Genomic DNA, 18566 nt, shown 5'->3' with positions numbered 1-18566 from the left:
ATATGTCTTTTATTTTGAAATATAACTTATTTTGAAAGGCACATGGCACTTGCACACATGCAGTTGTAATGCTCCTCCTCACTTTCTTATTATTTGCTCTGAATGCAAAGATATCAGTTTCTTATTAATGTGGCCTGAATGCAGTGAAAATACCTTGTTTTGTGGGTCTTTATTTTGTGCAATTTGATCTTTATTCACTGTTGTGAATATGCTCTGAATGTAGAGATGCATTAGAAGTCAAATATATCATTTTGTTGGTTCTCCATTTTGTGCAGTTTGATATATTTGTATTCACGTACATGCAGTTGTCATGGTCCTCCTCAGTTTCATTCATGTGCTCTGAAATGCACTTTGCTCAATAAAGAGCAAAATTAGTTTTTAAAGCCTTTTTTTTTTAATCTTGGTTTGAATTCTATAAAAGTGGGTCGCGACTTAATGACCATGGGAAAATGTGGGTCCCAGAGTGAGACTAGTTGAGAACCCCTGTAGTAGAGTGTGTTGAGAACAAAATAACATAAAAATGATCAATGTGAATCAAAATTATCATCCCAGGTTGATTTCACACGGGTGTGATATACTTGGAGTTACAATGTGTTGTTTAAGTGTTCCCTTTATTGTTTTGAGCAGTGTATTTGTGAAGCAGCTGGACGATGCACAACATGTGGTCTCACGCTGTGGCGTCCGTCCGTCCTGACAGGGACGGGCAGCAACGCCTGCTACATGGAGGAGATGAGGAACATCGAGATCGTGGAGGGGAACGAGGGCCGGATGTGCGTCAACATGGAGTGGGGCGCGTTCGGCGACAACGGCTGCCTGGACGACATCAGGACGCAGTACGACCAGGCGGTGGACGAGAACTCGCTCAACGAAGGCAAACAAAGGTCAAGAGGCTTCTAGTCTAAAACAACACCAAAGCATCCAGGCCATGTCACTGCTGCAGCAAACTTTCAGATTAGGGAATTACTTGTTTTCACAATTAAAGGGATAGTAGCATTTTCTTAAAGTGGGGTCGCACTCTAGCATTTAAACTCCTACCAATTCAATGTTACGTTAGGTAAATGGACCAGTATCTGCGTATTCACCTTTTCCCGACATAATCCTTTTTGGAAAGTGACGGTATTTAGGAATCTTTACGATTAATTAGTTGTGGCATTAAATACCACGATTAAAGGGATAGTAGCATTTTTTTTAAAGTGGGGTTGTATGATCTACAAATAGCCCCTAAGTACTTTAATTGCAGTAGAAGACTCTCTGCACTCCTCCCGTTAGCAACGCCAGCCCATAATAGCCCTGCCCAGAGATTTACAACATACAGTGTTGTAAACAGACCCAAAGAAACGGCCTATTTTCACGGCCTAAAAGAGGTTTTACCTGAAAAAAAATACACAGTTCCATTGTTCACTATAATATAATTTTTTCCAGCCCTTCAAAGTGCAGGAAAAACACAGTTTTTATTTCCCCTGGGGGATTAATAATTGGTCATATTTTAATAGATACTTAAAATATTATATTTTGTGTAAATAATTAGCAATGTAATTATATTTTGACTATTTGATTTTACACATTAATAATGTTAATTAATTAATGTATAATAATCATGATAATTGTAACACCGTGATCATTTCTCTGACAATAATTGTAGAAAATCTATGATCGTGACGTCCCTATTTCAGATATAAGAGATGTAATAAGAACATAACTCTTCTTCTCGCTGCGATCTAAGACTGAGACTCTCTCGTGTGCTCAGGTACGAGAAGATGTGCAGCGGCATGTACCTGGGAGAGATCGTCAGGCAGATCCTGATCGACCTGACCAAGCGCGGCTTCCTCTTCCGGGGACAAATCTCCGAGACGCTGAAGACCAGGGGCATCTTCGAGACGAAGTTCCTGTCGCAGATAGAGAGGTGAGAGAACGAAACACCTCCACACTTTACCTACACTGCAAAAACTCAAAATCTTTCCAAGAATATTTGTCTTATTTCTTGTCAAAATGTCTCATTTCCAGTCAAAATTAATCTCTTTCCATTTAAAATGAGACTCATCACCTAAAAATGAATTCGTTTGTAGATCATTTTCACTTGAATCAAACAAATTTTTACTTAAAATAAGTTTTTAAAAAATCTGCCAGTGAAAGCAAGGTTTTTTGTGCTTGTAGTAAGGAAGAAAAACTTGCCCCGCTATCAGATTTTTCTACTTATTTCAAGGGAAAATATGCTCGAAAGAAGTTAAGAAGTGTCTAAAAACAAGCTACTTTTTATGTGATGAGTCTTATTTTAAATATAATGACATTTGTTTTGACTAGAAATGACCCTAAATGCCTATTAAAATGTGCAATATGTATGGTGTGTGTATGTGTGTGGGATAAAAAAAAAATCTAGAGTTTTTAAATTATTGTTGCACCTGGGATTGCGATTTGCACCTCCAATTTCGTTGCACTTGCGCAATGACTATCTATCTATCTATCTATCTGTCTATCTATCTATCTATCTATCTATCTATCTATCTATCTATCTATCTATCTATCTATCTATCTAGACGAGAAATAAGACAAATATTCTTGGTAAGATTTTGAGTTTTGCAGTGTACCCAGAGGAGCATTGCTGCAAACTACTCCGTCTTATTGCAGGGTAGAAACCAAACAAGTTTTTGGGTCGTTAAACAAATAGTTTTAGCTGTTTTTTTTAAAATGCAAACCTACTGTAGGTTATGTCTAAAGTTGTTGAAAAGATGTCCTGTGGTGAAAGTGAAAAAGATTTATTACACTTTTATGAGCGGCACCATTTTAGGACTTGAGGGTAAAAAGTGGAAGTTCATTTTTAAGGTGCCTCAAGGTTTAAACAGTCAGGGAGGAATGTATTGATTTACCCCCGTTTCCTTTGGTTGACTTTTAAAATATCTAAGTTGATTTATAAAGTAAAATATAGGCTATTGAAAAAATTACATTGAAGCAGTTCAGAGAAGAGTAACCAAATAAATGTCGTTGTGACAAAAGAAAACATTTCTTTACACTTAGGGCTGTAAAAGTATGGAATGAGTTTCCTGAGGATGTAGTGCAGCTCCGTCAGTGAACTCTTTTAAAACTAAACTTGATAATTTCTGGTAAAATAAGGATGTTTTATATAATTATAAAGCGAGGTTATGAAATTGTAGCCTTTTTTTGTTGTTTTCGTTGTTTTTCTTTGACGTAATGTGGAGATTATTTTGGGATTATTCTGTTATGTATTTAAATGATATTATATATGGGTTATTGAAGTTTCTAATGGTATATTTGTGTTTATTTTCTGTATGTTGTCATTATTTTGAGTCTGATGTAGAGGATCTATATCCTGTATCAGATGTATTTTCATTAAATTTCATTAATACATTTAGTTTGAATTATACATCTTCCTCCTACCTCCCAGCAGACATTGATTGACATTGATTTCTAATTCATCACAGTAAAAACCACTCCTACTTTGGTTGCAGACAAATATTTTTTTGTGTGTGGTAACTCGGAGCTGGATATTATTTAATCTGCAGCTACAGCGGCAAATCTAAACAGCTGAAACAGTGTTTGAAGTGAATGAAAACCGGCAGCTGACTCTGCTTATACACAACAAAACCTGCAAACCCACTGGTGTGGTTTAGAGCAGTGGTTCTCAACTGGTGGGTCGGGACCCAAAAGTGGGTCGCGGACCCGTTCTGGATGGGTCGCGGACAGCTGGTCAAAAAAGTAAATAATATTTAATGCACATCTGATGTTGGACATGTCTTTTATTTTGAAAAATAACTTATTTTGAAAGGCACACATGCAGTTGTAATGGTCCTCCTCGGTCTCTTATTATTTGCTCCATTTGCTCTGAATGCAAATATATCAGTTTCTTATTAATGTGGCCTGAATGCAGTGAAAATACCTTGTTTTGTGGGTCTTTATTTTGTGCAATTTGATATTTCTTTAATTCACTTCCATACATGCAGTTGTCATGGTCCTCCTCAGTTTCATTCATGTGCTCTGAAATGCACTTTGCTCAATAAAGAGCTAAATGAGTTTTTAAAGGCTTTAAAAAAAAAAAATCTTGGTTTGAATTCTATAAAAGTGGGTCGCGACTTAATGACCATGGGAAAATGTGGGTCCCAGAGTGAGACTAGTTGAGAACCCCTGGCAGGACCGGCCCCTGGCATAAACACTCTATGCGGTTGTTTAGGGCCACAGCCGTTAGGTGGGGGGCCACATGATCAGAAAGGTACCGGGGTTCATTCAAGTCATTTAAACATCCTGAGGTCTGCACGCGCGCTACAAGCTTTATGTAATGTGAAGTCAATATTCAGCTTCTTTTATCTCACATTTGAGACATTTGGTGAAAATAGAACGGCAGAATGACAACATGACTTGTTTTCCACACTTATCTATTACTGTATTCATATCCTATTTCAAGCACCAAAACAGTTCATTCTCATGACTGAAGGAGTGTTTTCACAAAGGATTTGAAATTTTTCAAAAAACAGACCTCAAATTTCCAGCATTTGGCCTAAATTATTTCTTTATACAGTGTTCTAGGACAAACTGGCCTCAGTGTGCTTACAGCGGAGGTTCTAATATTTAGACATAAAACACTTGAGTATTGTTACATCTGCAAGTATCTTAAAAAGATCAATTTAAGAAAATATGTAAAAGTCGAGAAAATGGCCTCAAACCTCAGAGGGGATAAACACGTCTGTATTCAGTTTTAACCAGTGATTTGGTGTTTGCGCTTAGAGTGCAGGGCCACAAACAAAAATCTTGTTTAGGGGGCCACCAAAATCCTAGGGCCGGCCCTGACCCCTGGTTTAGAGTAGCTGTATGAAAATGTGCACTTGAGGCGTCATTGTTCACAGAGAAGTCGCTTCTAAGGGGGGTAAACGCGATGTGACGACTGAGTTTCTGCTCTGGTTAAGCCTACCTTAGCCTCTGGGAACAGCTGTGTGGTATCCGGTGACTCTCCTCCTGCTGTTGGCTGACCTCTGACCTCTTCCCTCCTCGCTCCGTCTCCACAGCGACCGCCTGGCGCTGCTGCAGGTCAGGGCCATCCTGCAGCAGCTGGGGCTCGACAGCACCTGTGACGACAGCATCATCGTCAAGGAGGTGTGCGGCACCGTGTCGCGCCGCGCCGCGCAGATCTGCGGAGCCGGAATGGCCGCCGTGGTGGACAAGATCCGCGAGAACCGGGGACTGGACCACCTGGACGTCACGGTGGGCGTGGACGGCACGCTCTACAAGCTGCACCCGCAGTAAGTCTCACAGGAGGTTGACACGGTGTGGCCCTATGGGGGGGGGGGATCACAACGGCAAATCAGAAAACACAACGGGAAACAGAAAACACAACACAAAAAGAGAAAATAATGGTAAAAGAGAAAACACAACACAAAAAGAGAAAACACTTTTACAATGCAACACTATGTTTCTTGACACAAAAAGAGAAAACACAACAACAAAACAGAAAACACAACACAAAAAGAGAAAATAATGGTAAAAGAGAAAACATAACACAAAAAGAGAAAACACAACGGCAAATTAGAAAATACAACGGTAAAAGAGAAAACACAAAAAGAGAAAACACTTTTACAATGCAACACTATGTTTCTTGACACAAAAAGAGAAAACACAACACAAAAAGAGAAAATAATGGTAAAAGAGAAAACATAACACAAAAAGAGAAAACACAACGGCAAATTAGAAAACACAACACAAAAAGAGAAAACACTTTTACAATGCAACACTATGTTTCTTGACACAAAAAGAGAAAATACAACAACAAAACGGAAAACACAACGGTAAAACAGAAAACACAACAAAAAAACAGGAAACACAACACAAAAAGAGAAAACACAACGGTAAAAGAGAAAATAACGGTAAAAGAGAAAACACAACACAAAAAGAGAAAACACAACAACAAATCAGAAAACACAACACACAAAGAGAAAACATAACGGCAAAAAGAGAAAACATAACAACAAAACAGGAAACACAACGGTAAAAGAGAAAACACAACACAAAAAGAGAAAACACTTTTACAATGCAACACTATGTTTCTTGGCAAATTAAAAAAGTAATCGTCACACATTATTTAGATGAAAAGCAGCGTTTTTAGGATGAGTTCTGCACAGTGTTGCTAAAATGCATTAAAATTCAAATATAGAATCACAGCAAAAAATCCAATTAAAGTCAAATCAATTCAATGTTTTCAGAAGAAAGTATTGTATATATTTAAATCCACTTTAGGTAGATTAGAATATTTAATATTATTCTGTTTTGTGGTTACTCCATATGACATTTTCAGGGCATTTCAAATGATGTAAAACATTAATACAATATGTGCATTTTAACAAATCTGATGCATGGTCTTAAAACAATTTATATTGATTGACCCATAGATGACAATTAATGACTTGAGTATTTCAAACACTTCCCCTGGGGGATTAATAATTGGTCTAATTTAAATAGATACTTAAAATATTATATTTTGTGTAAATAATGAGTAATGTAATTATATTTTGACTATTTGATTTTACACCATAATAGTGTTGTGAAATTAATTAATGCATAATAATCGTGATAATTGTAACACTGTGAAAATCTATGATCGTGACATCTCTATTTCAGATATAAGAGATGTAATAAGAACATAACTCTTCTTCTCGCTGCGATCTAAGACTGAGACTCTCTCACGTGCTCAGGTACGAGAAAACACAACAACAAAAGAGAAAACACAACGGCAAATAAACACAACAAAACAGAAAACACAACGGTGATTTGCCTTTGTGTTTTCTCTTTTACCGTTGTGTTTTCTCTTTTACCGTTGTGTTTTCTGATTTGCCGTTGTGTTTTGCCCCTCAGGGCCACCGTAGGAAGTTCATTCATTCATTCAAACACTTGTTGAGGTTTCATCATCAGGCTGCAGAGGCTTTGTCCTTTAATTCCACGGCCTTCGCTGCTTCAATAACACAGAAACCCATTTCTAGATTATAGTATTTCTTCCTTTCTTGCACGAAGTGGACCTCGGAAATCTCAAGAGACTTCTGATTAAATGTCTTTGTCAGTTCAGTGTCAATGGCCATAGTAGTAGATGAACAGAAAAGAAAATATCTGAAGGATTAAAACGAGAATGTACGATTTTGGAGGCAAACGTTTCACAGAGAAACATGCGATTGACCAGGGATTTGTTCAACAAGATGAAGAACTGAACATTTGAAGGCTAAAACGATTCAGTTTCTAACTCAACATGAAGACATTTTTATAAATTGTGAGGCAGATATCTTTTTTTAAACAAAATATTGGGCATTTCAAAATAACATCATGCTTATTCAAAGCTGTAAAATTTCCCTAGAATAGCCTCAAACCCTTCAATTTCCCCAAATAGCAACAGGTGTTCTGTTGGCAAATGATATTCTGCAACATTATTGTTTCTGTAAATAGTAACGGTTTCCCTCATCAAACTCATCAAATACACAATCCAACAACTCCAAAACGCTCTGGTGGACAAGTTGTGACCTGCACATTCACCACGCTATGAGATAATAACACAACGTTACCAGACAGAGTTGTTTTAGAGGGAAATTCATGCAAAACCGCTGATGCACGTTGCCTTCAGAGACAGTTTTTCATCAAGCAGTCTCTGCATTTCCCTCTAAAACATCTCTGTGTGGTAACGTTGTGTTATTATCTCATAGCGTGGTGAATGTGCAGGTCACAACTTGTCCACCAGAGCGTTGTGGAGTTGTTGGATTGTGTATTTGATGAGTTTTATGAGGGGAAACCAAGAAATCCCATGAGCCTCCGTAGCGTAGCTCTGAGCAGCTTGTAACAGTTGTAAATGTTCCTTTAAGAACGTAAGCGTGGCGGCGCCGGTACGTCACTGAGCGTCGCGCCCCGTTGTTTTGTTTTCAGTTGAGAAGAAGGCTACCCGATGAGTGGACACCATTAGCTTACTGAGCTGCCGGTTTCTCCTTTTTCTTCTTCTTAACTCAGCTAACAGTGAGTAAAGTGAGACCGCTTCTTTGTCATGTATGATAGTGTGAAGTGTTCGGCTCAATAAAAGGGCAAGAGTGAAGTCCCAAGTTAACTATTTTTGTGGACATTACTTTTTTTCCTGCTCACACCACCGACTCTCACTCACGAAATGTTACAAGCTCACGGCTCTGCTCCACCGTTCTAAAAACAGCTTGCACCGACAATTAAAGGTAACGAACCTACTGCTACGACTATAGGGATTATGGCAATGGGCCAATTTGCCAAAAATGTTGAACTATCCCTTTAAAAACAGCCATAATAATAATAACAACCCAATAATCTGATACACCCTCTCCTCCTCTGCAGCTTCTCCAGGATCTTCCAGCAGACTGTGAAGGATCTCGCCCCCAAATGCGAAGTCAACTTCCTGTTGTCCGAGGACGGCAGCGGCAAGGGGGCCGCCCTCATCACCGCCGTCGGCTGCCGCCAGAGAGAGCTGGAGGCGCAGCAGCACTAAGGACCCCACCCCCCTCCAACACCCCCCACCTCCCCCCTCTCCCCTCCCGACTCCCCCCCGGGGGGTTCGTTCGTTCGTCCTGGACAAACTACCTGCTGCTCCACCCCGACCTTCACCCACCGCACTGCCCGACTCCATCTACTTCCCCTCTTGGCAGCCGTGACTCCACCTCTGCCCGACCTAGACCCCCCCTCTACCTACCCCGACCCCGACTCCACCCTACACAGCCAGAGAGACATGCTGCATGCATAGGGAATTAAAGGGGACATATTATGCAAAACTCACTTTTTCCATTGCTTTAGTATGTGTATCTGCGTATCCAGAGTGCCTCCTCACCCCTTAAAAATGTAAGTTTCGACAACTACGTCAACATTTTGTAAAACTGCCATAGTCAGAAAATGTGTCTCTTAAAAGCTGTGTTCTCACCGGACCTTTTATTTTTGTCGCTGTCGCTCCTATCGCTCCGAAAAAAAACGGCGCCACCGGGATTACGGCAGCCAATCAGCGCTGAGCGACTGACGGCCAGAGAGTTGGGATTTCTCATCTCGAGCGACACAGCGAAAAAACAGCATTTTTCCGCCTGGGTGATTAAGCGCTCAATCGCTCGTTTGCATTCACTTAACACCTCGTCCTGACATGCAGCGAGCAAGCGAAACAGCAACGAAAACTCGCGCGAGGGTGTCCTGATACGCAGCGTGACGATTTTGTCGCGAGTATATTCTATTGGTTTAGAATCCAAACCAATCAAATTATCGAGGGACGTAAACAAACTTGCGGCACTATTTTGAGATTCCTGGCATTTCTCACATCTTTGAGTGTTTTTTCCTCTCATATTCTCCTCTCTCTGATAACTTGTTGTCAACAGAAAGCAGCGTGTACTTATCAACCAATAAGAAGTGTTTAGGGGCGGGACAGCGCCTCAAAATGGCGTCCAGATAGAGACAACGCAAGCGCTAATTTCAGGGTTGAGCGACATCGCTGGACGGCGCGACGTCGCTACGTCGCTCGCGGCACGTCAGGACAGGCTGATTGAAAAGTATGCATTCTAATCACTTTTCCTCGCTCACTCGCTCGCGTCGCTGTCGCATTGCTGTATGTCAGGACAGGGTGTAACATGTAAACTCGTCGCTCGTTCGAAAAACAAAAGGTCCGGTGTGAACGCACCTTTAGAGCAGGGCTGTGAAACTGGTGTGTAGAGAACCCAGCTGTGCTCAATCTTTTGGTTTTTCTAAACCAAAGCACGTCACTAACATCAGTTTTAGACATCAACAAGGTACCATGTCAAGAAGCAGAAATGAGCATAATATGTCCCCTTTAAAACTGAGTATCTGAATATTTATTTATACAGCACCGGAGGATTTATTATTATTATTTCCATGTTTGTACATTTTCCTCAATAGCTTGTCAATAATCTGATAACTCTAAACTCCTTAGGTGTGCAATATTTGTGTATTGCTAGTGCTAATTTTATTTTTATATGGAGGCAAATATATATAACTGTATTTATATAACTAACTGAGGCCACTTTGAACCCCCAGAGGTCATTAGGGATTTTGCACCATAAGACACAAGGAAAAATGTCTGCACTTTTATATACTATATATATATATAAAGTTACATGAGCAGCATTTCAATGTAAACTTTCCAAAAGCTAAAAAAAAAGGGCGACGTCTTTCGTCCTTCTCACTACTGAATGACGAGGAAACTCAGTTTTACAGGCGTCGCTGGTTCACGCGACCAGTTCCCAAAAGGGCTCGCTATAGGACGAATCACCTTGTTGTTTACAACTACTTCCGGGTAGAAAACCAGCATTCGAACAATAGTGACGGACGAGAGTTTCGCTATATATATCTCATTTTTCATGTCATTATATCACCGTTTAGACTAATCTGATGTTTGTAAAGTCTATAAAACCAATGATTGGACAAACATTACTATTTATGTGTGCACATTTTTGTAATTAGTCATGGTTATCATAGATTAGCCGGGCTAACGGTTAGCTACCTGTTTAACTTTAATAACTCAGTGACTCAATAAACGGTCCATGAAAAAATATTTTCTCCAGCGGATATCTGAGTTACAACATGACTGAGCTAACTGGAGTAGTTTCATGTCGTGTCCGACAACGGGAGGGTTTTAACAGCTGACGTCCTGGTGTTAGCTTAGCTACCGCCGTTAGCTTTGTTACTGCCATTAGCCATCCCTGTCAGCTGAGCCACTGATGCTTTCTAGACACTATGATTCCCCCAAACTGAATAAATACAACACATAGCAACACAATACACACACACAGAAATAGTGATGTTTCTTCGATCATTTCAGATTTGTCTAAACGGTGATAGGGCGTGAAAAATATGATATATATAGCTAAACTCTCGTTCGTTACTATTGATCTCATTCAAATTACGTGCTGGTTTTCTACCCGGAAGTAGAATGTAAACAACAAGGAGATTCGTTCTATACAAAAATATACAAAACAACAACAAAAAGGGTTGAATGCAAGAGTCACGGCTGTTCAAACTCATCCTCATTTTATGTACCGACATGCTCACACGACGTGCTAAGCTACTAACCACCACCACCACCACCCCACACTCCTTCTCCTTCCTCTTCCTCCTCTACTTCTACTTCTTCTTCGTGTAACTCAATGTAACTCACATATTAATGTACTCCAGCACCATTATTTACTCCTCCAGAGCTGAGACGGTAGATATATAAAATAAAAATAAAAAAGAGAAAAGGGAGGCCCCGGGTCAGCGGAAGTGTTAGCCAGCGTATCCTGTTGCTATTTGTGAACTACTATACTTTTGGTGTTGTGATTGAATTCCACTTCTTACTCATCGTATGTGCAGAGATTAAATGTTTTATCGGGCCGCCCCTTCTCCTCCTCACCCCACACCACCACCACCACCACCACCACGAAGAAACGAGTGGATACTACTACGAGCGCTTTTGTGTGTGTTTTTTGTGGCTGACTGTCTGTGTGTGTGTGTGTGTGTGCGTGTGTGTGCGTGTGTGTGTGTGTCTTCTGTGACGACCTGTAGCTTTCAATGTCCAAAGCTCTGTCAAGACTGCATGCCTTACATTAAGACAAAAAGGACAGTACTGGATCATTTTCCTTCATTTCTTTTTCTTTTTCTTCTCTTTTCTTTTCTTTTTTTTATTTTCTAAATCAATATAGATTTGTGATCGACACAGTGAAAAGTGAATGCATTAAATTATATTTTGTTGTGGAGTAAAAAACCTGGTGTCTCTTTCTTTAAAAAAAAAAAAAAACACACACAACAAACCAACCGCACAGAAGCAGAAGCAGAAGAAGCAGCAGCAGCGTGCCTAAACCTGTGATGCCAGACGGGGAACTTGATAAGCTTACGTACATTATGGGGTGTTGTTGACGTATATGCGAATGAGAAAACTTCACTAGTGCCAGTTTTTGAAACATTTAAATATTGTCAAGGGTGTTTTTTGACAGCTTTACGCTGCAGGGAACTGAAGACCTTTGGTGTTTCTTTGTTGCGTTGCTTTTTTTTTTTGCAGAAATTACTTTATTAAGACACTATTACTGCAGTGAGTCATGAAACACTGTGATGATAGGATTTCCCATGACATTTAAGAGATCAAACCTGTAAACTGTGTAAGAAAAAACACATACATACATACATACATACATACATACATACAGTAGATACATACACACATCCACACATACATACAGTACATACCTACATAACATACAGTACAACATTCCTCAAGACGTACGTAAAAGAAAAGTAGTTTGAGAGCATTTTTTAGTTGACATGGGTGATGGAGTTCATCCTTATTTGCCCTTGATGCCCTTGGCTGTGACTTCTACTCAATAGACCAGAGCGGCATACTGTATATGCAAATGAGAACGACTGAGGCATCCTGGGTAATTTAGGGGCAGTGCCCGGCATTTTTAAATTGCACTCAGTGGCTTTTTATGTTTTGATGGAGCATAGACTAATTAACTAACTAACAATCAATTTGAATGTTTTATTTTTTGTTTCTTTTGTAGCACTATGTCTCATTATTATTTTGACACCTTCCTTCACTGCAAAAACTCAAACTCTTACCAAGAATATTTGTCTCATTTCTAGTCAAAACAATCTCATTCTACTTAAAATAAGACTCATCACATAAAAAGTAGCTTGTTTTTAGACACTTTTTTACTTTTTTCAAGCAAATTTTCGCTTGAAATAAGTAGAAAAATCTGATAGTGGAGCAAGTTTTTCTTTCTTATTACAAGCACAAAAAACCTGCTTTCATTGGCAGATTTTTCTACTTATTTCAAGTGAAAATTAGTTTGAAACAAGTGAAAATGATCTAAAAACAAGTTAATTTTTAGGTGATGAGTCTTATTTTAAGTGGAAAGAGATTAGTTTTGACTGGAAATGAGACATTTTGACAAGAAACAAGACAAATATTCTTGGAAAGATTTTGAGTTTTTGCAGTGTTGAAACCTACCGTTCACGCCATATTGAAAAATTACAATTAATTCATCTACCAGTATGCACAATGATCAATGACCCCACACAGTGGCCAGGAATGTCTTACCCGGACATCTACACGTATTTGGTCCAATCACCAGGTAGGTTTTGGCTAAGTGTTGTCTGTAAATAGCCTGTTAAAGGAATAGTTCACCCAAAATTGAAGGGCTGTGAGAAGTTTCAGAGTCCTCCGTGGCTTCTCTGAGTTACAGGGGGTCTCGGCGTAGCAGTGCATGTCCATATAACGGTTGCAAATGGATACCAACTGTCTTCGTAACAAAAAGACACACCAAAAAACATCCAAATACCTCCATGCTGCTCGTATGTAATGTCCCTCTTGTATTATTTATATTATATTATATATATTATTAGCCCCGAAATGCGAAATTGTCTATTGTATAAGTCTATATTTCACGGACCAGGAAGAGAAGCTTCCACTACAAACAAGCTTGAAAAATAGACTTATTTAATTTTTTTCGGAACAATTCCGCATTTCGGGGCTTCAATACAAGACGGACATTACATATGAGCAGCATGGAGGTATTTGGATGTTTTTTGGTGTGTCTTTTTGTTACGAAGACAGTTGTTATCCATTTGCAACCGTTATATGGACATGCACTGCTACGCCGAGACCCCTTGTAACTCAGAGAAGCCACGGATGAGTGCAATTTGAATTTTGGGTGAACTATTCTTTTAATAGCCAACTTTTTGTTAGTTAGTTAGTTAGTTAGTTTGTCAAGCCGGGAATTTAAAAATGCCGGGCGCTGCTCCTAAATGACCCAGGATGCCTCAGTCACTCTCATTTGCATAAAGATGTTGCTCTGGTCTATTACTGAAGTGAGTCATTAAACACTGTGATGATAGGATTTCCCATGACATTTAAGAGATCAAACCTGTAAACTGTGCAAACACACACACAGACACACAGACACACACACACACACACACACAGACACACACACACATACATAACATACAGTACATCATTCCTCAAGACGTACGTGCAAGGAAGTTGTTTGAGGGCATTTTTTAAGTTGACATGGGTGGTGGCGTTCATCCTTATTTGCCCTTAATGTCAGCGCTGTTGAGTTAACCTGACTGTGACGTCTATTCAATATAAATGTTTTTCTTCTTAAAGGGATAGTTCGGCATTTTGGCAAATTGGCCCATTGTTTCATCTTTAATTGTCGGTGCAAGCTGTTTTTATTACGGCGGAGCAGAGCCGTGAGCTGCTCATGGGATTTCTTGGGGCCAGTCCCATTTCTCCACACTTGGCTCCGTGCGATTGGTTACGCACACACTTTGGTGACATTTTGCTGGCGGAACGTATATATTTGCATATACAGTAGCGTGCAAGCGTGTATTAAGTGGCCAAGCGCGTGGGGATATTTATAAACAATCGGGACAAACTTGACAAGCGAAGCCTGTCATCTTAGTGCCATTGTGCACACTAGCACAACTACGACACACACACACACACACACAGCAACAGTTTTAATAAACAGCTCATCTACTCCTAAAGTGTCTCTATGCGCAAGATTCAGATCATAAATATGTAAGCCCAACTCCATAAGTAAATAAAACAAGAAAAACGTAAAATAAAAACATGAACAGAGCATGATGAAGATAAAATATGACATTAAAAAGTCATAATTATGAGACAGAAAGTTAATTTCATTTTATTGAAATTAATTCAATCGCATTTCCCAAGCGTGGCTTGTGGCTCCCGGTGACGGCGGACTTCACCAGCAGTGCATTGTGGGATTTATACTTGGCCAAATACCGTACGTGTGAGTAAAGTGAAAATCAAGCGCGCTGCACTTTTGGTCGTTGGAGAAATGGGACACACTGCGCACTGACACACAGGGCCTGTCCCAATGTGCACACTCGATCACACTTACACACTTGGACACTTGGCGTGTGCGTTCATGGGCTTAGTGTCAGTGTGCAAGTGTGTCCCATTTCTCCAACGACTGAAAGTGCAGCGCGCTTGATTTGCACTTTACCCACACTTATGGTAAGACCGCATCCGAGCGGTATTTGGCCAAGTATAAATCCCACAATGCACCACGGTGAAGTGGAGCCACAAGCCACGTTTAGGAAATGCGATTGAATTAATCTCAATAAAATGAAATTAACTTTCTATCTCATAATTATGACTTTTTAATGTCATATTTTATATTCATCATGCTCTGTTCATGTTTTTATTTTTTTCGTTTTTCTTGTTTGTTTTATTTACTTATGGAGTTGAGTTTACACATTTATGATTTGAATCTTGCGCATAGAGACACTTTAGGAGTAGATGAGACTGTGATCCAGCAGCACTGTTTATTAAAACTGTTGCTGTGTGTGTGTGTGTCGTAGTTGTGCTACTGTGCGCAATGGCACAGGCTGCACTTGTCAAGTGTGTCCCGATTGCTTTTAAATCTCCCCCCACGCGCTTGGCCACTTAATCCATGCTTGCACACTACAGTATATGCAAATATATACGCTCCGCCGGCAAAACGTCACCAAAGTGTGTGCGTAACCAAGCGCACAGAGCCAAGTGTGGAGAAATGGGACTGCCCCTAAGCCCATGAACGCACACACCAAGTGCCCAAGTGTGTAAGTGTGTGTGATCGAGTGTGCACAATGGGACAGGCCCTTAGTCTCGTAACGTTTCATTATAGTCTCACAGTGTGGTAAATGTGCAGGTCACAACTTGTCCACCAGAGCGTTGTGGAGTTGTTGGATTGTGTATTTGATGAGTTTGATGAGGGAAACCAAGAAATCCCATGAGCCTCCGTAGCGTAGCTTTGAGCAGCTCGCGGCTCTGCTCCGCCGTTCTAAAAAATAGCTTGCACCGACAAATAAAAGTAACGAACCTAGTACTGCTGTGACTATAGGGATTATGGCAATGGGCCAATTTGCCAAAATGTTGAGCTATCCCTTTAAAAAGGTATAAAAACCTATTGGAAATGCTTAGTTTTATCCTTTAAGATGCAATGGAGCTGCAGACTTTCACCAGGATTACTTCTCCTCCACCCGGAAACAAACACAGCTGCCTGCTTTTGACAATTATTAAAATATTTATAATAACTGTTAATTAAAACTGTTAATTTTCTTTTTGATATGACAGAGTTCTTCCTGCTTCTCTGCACATCCCTCATCGATACTAAATCATACTCACTTTCACTCGTTACCCCTCAGAGTCTGGGCTCATCCACAGGTCTCCAACCGGCCGTGAGGTTTGATCCACCTGGACTGGAGGCTGCAGGACAGCAGGAGGAGAAGGACAAGTCACTGTCAGCACTGTGATAACACATTATTTATGGGCCTAGTAGTACAACATGCAACATCTGGCAACATCTGGGCCCACACAGATGATTGATCAATGGTGAATCTTTGTCTTTGTAACACAGTTCAGCCAGTCGTGTGTGTCTGTTTCTTCCTTCCTGTTCCTTCATGTTGACGCCTCGGGGCCAAAACTCACGCGAGTTAAGTTAAGAGCTTTAATCAAATGCACAAGACGAGCTGTGGCTGTTGTTGTTGTGCGTGTTTTCTCCTGCGTGCGTGTGTGTGTGTGTGCAAATGCATGTGCAGGAATGTGTCTTACTTCTTCTTGTTCTGCAGCTACTTCATAGAATAGCTTAGCTGTGTCCACAATTTCTTTCTTTTCTTTTTCTTTTCTTTCTTTATTTTTGTGTCCGTGCATGTGTGTGTGTATACTAAGTGTGTATTTGTGCGTGCGCATGCATATCCGAGTCTGTGCATGTGTGCAAATGCATGTGCAGGTATTTGTCCTTCTTCCCTGCTGAATTAATGTGACAAATAAGTGCTGTAGTGTAGCTACTTACTTTATGGAATAGCCTATCTCTTTCTTTCGTCCGTCAGTGCAAATGTGTGTATGTGTTTGTGTGCATGCATGTGTGAGTCTCTGTGTGTGTGTTTGTGCATGCATGTGTGTGTGTGTGTTTGTCTCCAGCTCTCACCAGGTTGGGTGCGTTACACTGAGGGCTTCCTGCTGCATCCACTAAACTCACCAGCTCCGCCCGGACTGACCGACCGTCTGTCACCGCACACCGACTGCAGCAGGTAGGCTACGTGGTCACGGTTCACCGACCTGCCGGTGACACCAGCCAACCGAGCCACCTGGGTGTCGTAACGGGAGAGAGAGAGGGAGAGAGGGAGAGAAAGAGGGGGGAAATGGGTGGTAGCTTAGCTTAGCTTAGCTTAGCATGCTAACTTTACTAGTTGTGCCTATGGCGATTTGCGTTAGCTAGTTAGCAAACCTAGCTAGGGTGTTAGCATCGCATCGCATCGCCTCCTTGGATCGGTTCGGAGCAGAGTGGGGGTGAGTGAAGTGAGTGAGCTCCGTCCGAAAAATCTGCTTTTATGTCACGACAGAGCCGCTGCCAGTGGGCTGTCGACGGGCACCGGGTCACGTCGGTGTTTTAGTCGACGGCGGAGCTCGGTGTGCATGTGGAAAAATCTGCGCATTTCGTGCAAAAAAAAAATCCCCCCGTGCGGGAATGTCAACAGCTAAGAAGCTAACAGCTAAGCTAACAGCCGAGCTAACGTTAACGGCTGGTTGGTTGGTTGGTTGGCTGGCTGGTTGGTTTGTCAGTTACCTGCTTCACCGGAGCTCGACTGCCACATTGTGTGTGTGTGTTTATTTTTAAACAATTTATTTCACTCAACGAAGTGTCAAAGCGTCAACTAACAGAGTGGGGGGGTTTGGGTGGGAGTGGGGGTGGGGGGGGGCTGTCTGTTGGTTGTTTGTTGCGGTAACCGGCCACCCACGGCGGCGGAGCGGGGATGGCAGTTGGCAGAAAAATTAAAATTAACTGAATCGAACGAGCGAGCGAACGAACTAACTAACTAACGGCCGGGTGGTTGGTTGTGGGGCTCGCGCAGACAGTGCACTCGGCAGCACGTGCTGTCATTTGTCTCCGGGACAACACAGACGTTCCATTCCAGATGCTGCACGCGACTTAATTAGCAGGTGCTGCCCACCACCTCTGTCACCTCCTCCAGCCTCAGCTCAGCGACAGGGCGTGAAGACCGGAGGAGGAGGGGAGGCGGGGGTGGGGGGGTTAAATCCAATCCAGACCTGCAACTATTGTATTGATCGTTAGCATTCCATTGATTATTTATTATTTTTTGGCTAACTGATTAATTCTGCACTGTGTTAATTCGTTATTAAAACCTGTGGAAAGTGGCTGTCATGTGATTTATTGTGTGATGTAGGATGACACTGAACCAGCTGATGTTTAATGTGCAGACATTTTCAAAACAAAGAAATGTTGTTGTTGCAGATCCTCAGATCCATCTGAAGGAGCTGGAACCAGGAGACGTCAGCCATTTTTTTTGCCTTTGTGCCTTTTATAAAAGATTCACATTGTTGAATTTATTGCTCAATATTGATTGATTGATTGATTGATTGATTGATTGATTGATTGATTGATTGATTGATTAGACTGAATGTCTAAATCCAGCAGTGCAGCGTTTATAATAACCAGTGGTTTTGGTGCATTCAACAGGTTTGTGTATCAGAGGCAGTGCAGCTGGTGGGAGCCTCCTCCTCCCCCCCTGAC

General features: G+C 41.0%; 1 protein-coding gene across 2 annotated transcripts in view; it reads left to right on the top strand.

Annotated features, from left to right (window-relative positions):
• LOC310984728 (hexokinase-1-like) overlaps window positions 1-8821 on the top strand; it is a 46188-nt gene extending 37367 nt beyond the window's left edge. For both annotated transcript variants that reach the window (XM_083970043.1, XM_083970042.1), the window contains 4 exons: window positions 698-881; window positions 1748-1903; window positions 5013-5246; window positions 8332-8821. In XM_083970043.1, coding sequence (XP_083826169.1) covers window positions 698-881; window positions 1748-1903; window positions 5013-5246; window positions 8332-8482 — 725 coding nt within the window. In that variant the 3' untranslated portion in view covers window positions 8483-8821. The remainder of the gene's footprint in view (window positions 1-697; window positions 882-1747; window positions 1904-5012; window positions 5247-8331) is intronic.
• The last annotated feature ends 9745 nt before the right edge of the window (window positions 8822-18566 follow it).

Source organism: Trachurus trachurus (genome assembly GCF_905171665.1).
Source record: "Trachurus trachurus genome assembly, chromosome: 1".
Lineage (NCBI taxonomy): Eukaryota > Metazoa > Chordata > Actinopteri > Carangiformes > Carangidae > Trachurus > Trachurus trachurus.
The sequence above is the reverse complement of the archived record's forward strand: the minus strand, read 5'-3'. Positions and strand labels throughout refer to the sequence as shown.